At 40.9% G+C, this 2,647-nt stretch overlaps 2 protein-coding genes across 2 annotated transcripts in view; both read right to left on the reverse strand.

The window, feature by feature from the left end:
* The window catches only part of LOC108622429 (uncharacterized), a gene marked incomplete at its 3' end in the record, with an annotated part of 6,046 nt that extends 5,032 nt beyond the window's left edge, over window positions 1–1,014 (reverse strand). Inside the window, exon 1 of the mRNA XM_018020306.1 lies at window positions 9–1,014. Coding sequence (XP_017875795.1) covers window positions 9–1,014 — 1,006 coding nt within the window. The remainder of the gene's footprint in view (window positions 1–8) is intronic.
* Window positions 1,015–1,123: 109 nt separating this feature from the next.
* On the reverse strand, window positions 1,124–2,458 carry LOC108622430 (uncharacterized). The gene has a single exon (XM_018020307.1). The coding sequence runs from the start codon at window positions 2,456–2,458 to the stop codon at window positions 1,124–1,126; it is 1,335 nt and encodes a 444-aa protein (XP_017875796.1).
* Between the last annotated feature and the right edge of the window lie 189 nt (window positions 2,459–2,647).

Raw genomic sequence — 2,647 nt, forward strand, 5'->3', positions numbered from 1 at the left:
GTGAATACCTTCCCAGCAGATTATCGAACCGAACGTTAGTCTGGGTAGGATGATTGAATTATATATCCAGTGGGCCGCCGCTGGGGTCAGTCCCCACGTTCCGCCTACCATTCTACTGATCGTCGCCAGATTTTTCCGTGCTCTGTCGATCGTTTTGTCGACCTGATTCTTCCATGTCAGATAGCTCGTAAAGGTAACTCCAAGGTATCTTACTGACTCTGATTTTTTCAGTTGTACTCCGTTGAATTTTATACCTTTTATATTCAGTTTCCTGACTTTTCGCGTTATTACCATTAATTCTGTTTTAGTGGGATTTACCGATAGACTGGTTTCTGAGCACCAATCTTCTACGATTCTCAGTGCTCTGTTCATTTCGTTCTTCACCGTTCCGCTGTCTACATTTGATACAGCTATCGCTATATCGTCCGCGTAGCCCCATACTTGAAAACCGTTATCTCTCAAACGTTCCAGTAGGCTGTTTACCACTAAACACCAAAGTATAGGCGATAAAATACCCCCTTGCGGGCATCCTCTATTAGCCAGTCCTTCTGCGCTCGTGTCGCCAAATTCTGTTGTAATAACTCTATCTGATAATAGTTTTTCTATCCACCTTACTACTGTCGCGTTTACATTATGATCTAGTAGTCCTTTTACAAATACTTCTTTCGGCGTCTGGTTGAACGCTCCTTCTATATCCATAAAGCACGCCACCGCGTATTTTCTATTATAATAAGCATCTTCGAGGTATCTCGTTATCCCATGCAACGCGGCTTCTACCGAGTGTCCGACGCGAAAAGCGTATTGTCTAGGAGATAGCGGTCGTTCTATTAATACTACATCTTTCATGTATCTGTCTATCTGTTTTTCCATAGATTTTAATAAGAATGACGTTAAGCTTATCGGTCTGAATGCCTTAGGTGAGGAGTAATCTGTTTTCCCTGGTTTCGGTATAAACGTTATCTTTGTTCTTCTCCAATCGGTCGGTATGTATCCGATGGCCAGGCTGGCTCTCATTATTTTTGCTAGATGCGGCGTGATTAATTGACGGCCTACTTTCAGAAATTTAGGAAATATTCCATCAGGTCCGGGCGTTTTATACGGGAGGAAAGTTCCTATCGCCCAATTAATTCTCTCCCGATATAAACTTTGATGCTAGTCCCCAGTCTGGTCTGGGATTTCTCGTCAAATAGATTCTTTCCGTTTCCTCGTTTGACCTTTGTTCAGTGTTTGTGTCATTTATTGCCCCCGGGAAATGTTCCGCAATCAAAACTTCGAGCGTTTCTCTAATATTATTGGTCAGTGTGCCGTCTCTTTTTGTTAACAGTCCTAAACTGTTTTGATCGACTCTTTCGAGGACCCTGTTTATTCTCGCTATATCTTGTAGTTTTTTCAGTCCTTTGCAAAAGCCTCGCCATGATTTCCTTTTTGCCTCTCTAATCATTCTGCCTAGTTTCAATTCTGCCCTGCGCTGTTTCCGTTTGTCTCTCGTTCTGTTTGTTCTGCGAGCTTTTCTCCTTAGCTTTTTACACCTTTCATCCACTTTTTGCAGGCTTGTACTCCACCATGGAAGTTTACTATGAAAACCTTTTGATTTACATATCAAAGCTTCGTTTGCCGCGTTCGTTATTGCGTTTGTCACATGTTCTAGGTAAGTGTCAATTTCTTGCGGGGTGCCGTATACTTTCGGTGGATCGGTCAATTTATCTTTTAATGTTTTCAGATAGCAGTCAATGTTTAGCGATCTCTTTTCGCTTACAATTTTGTTTGTTGGAATTCCTCGGATTTTCAAGATAAACGTGATGTATCTGTGATCCGATAACGATGGATCATCGAATACTCTCCATTCTTTCATTGCCGGTTGGATTTCTGCCGAAGTCAACGTTACATCCAGTATTTCCTCTCTAATAGACATACTAAATGTCGGTCTTGTACCCTCATTTAACCAGGTCAGGTTGTTGCTATTTATAAAATCCAATAATTTCAGTCCTCTGTCATTCGTGGTTGAGCTTCCCCACAATTCATGACACGAGTTCGTGTCTGCTCCTATGATTATACTTGCTGCTTGTCTAACGCACCATTCTACTAACAATTCCATTCTATTCGAGATCGGATTTCTTTCATTGTATGGCATGTACGCCGATACAGCTACTACTTTTGATAATCGTGAATTTTCGTTATTCTTTTCCAGGAGCATCGTTGTCATGTCTCTGTCGCTGAATTGCGGTAACAGTACTGGTTTTATTCTGTTGGTATGTATTATACATGTTCTTGGTCTGTCTCCCGAGCATCTATTTAAGACGTTTCCTAACATTCCAAGTCCTTTAATCTTATCATTAATCGTCCAAGGTTCTTGTATTAATGCTATATCTATTTTATGCTTTGTTATTAGGTTTGCTACAGCTCCGGAGGCCGCCCTGGATCTATGCAGGTTTATCTGGACAAATTTCAGACCGTCCATCCTGATCGTTTGAATTTGCGATTGTCTCAATAGATCTGTGTGTATCTTTGGATGGTTTCTGAGACGAGAAGTGCTTCCGTATACGTTCTTACGTTAATGTTATCGTAGTGTATTCTTTTGGTTTATCTTACTTACAAGAAACGTGATTTCTTATTCACGTTCCATATAATAATTCATTCCGTTTGTGTT

This window comes from Ceratina calcarata, unplaced genomic scaffold (assembly GCF_001652005.2).
Source record: "Ceratina calcarata isolate Rehan_Ccalc_2016 unplaced genomic scaffold, ASM165200v1 scaffold2219, whole genome shotgun sequence".
In the NCBI taxonomy this organism is placed as follows: domain Eukaryota; kingdom Metazoa; phylum Arthropoda; class Insecta; order Hymenoptera; family Apidae; genus Ceratina; species Ceratina calcarata.

What these genes read in the sequence shown, in the direction of transcription:
- LOC108622430 (XM_018020307.1), bottom strand. Translation starts at nt 2,458, where the DNA reads ATGGACGGTCTGAAATTTGTCCAGATAAACCTGCATAGATCCAGGGCG.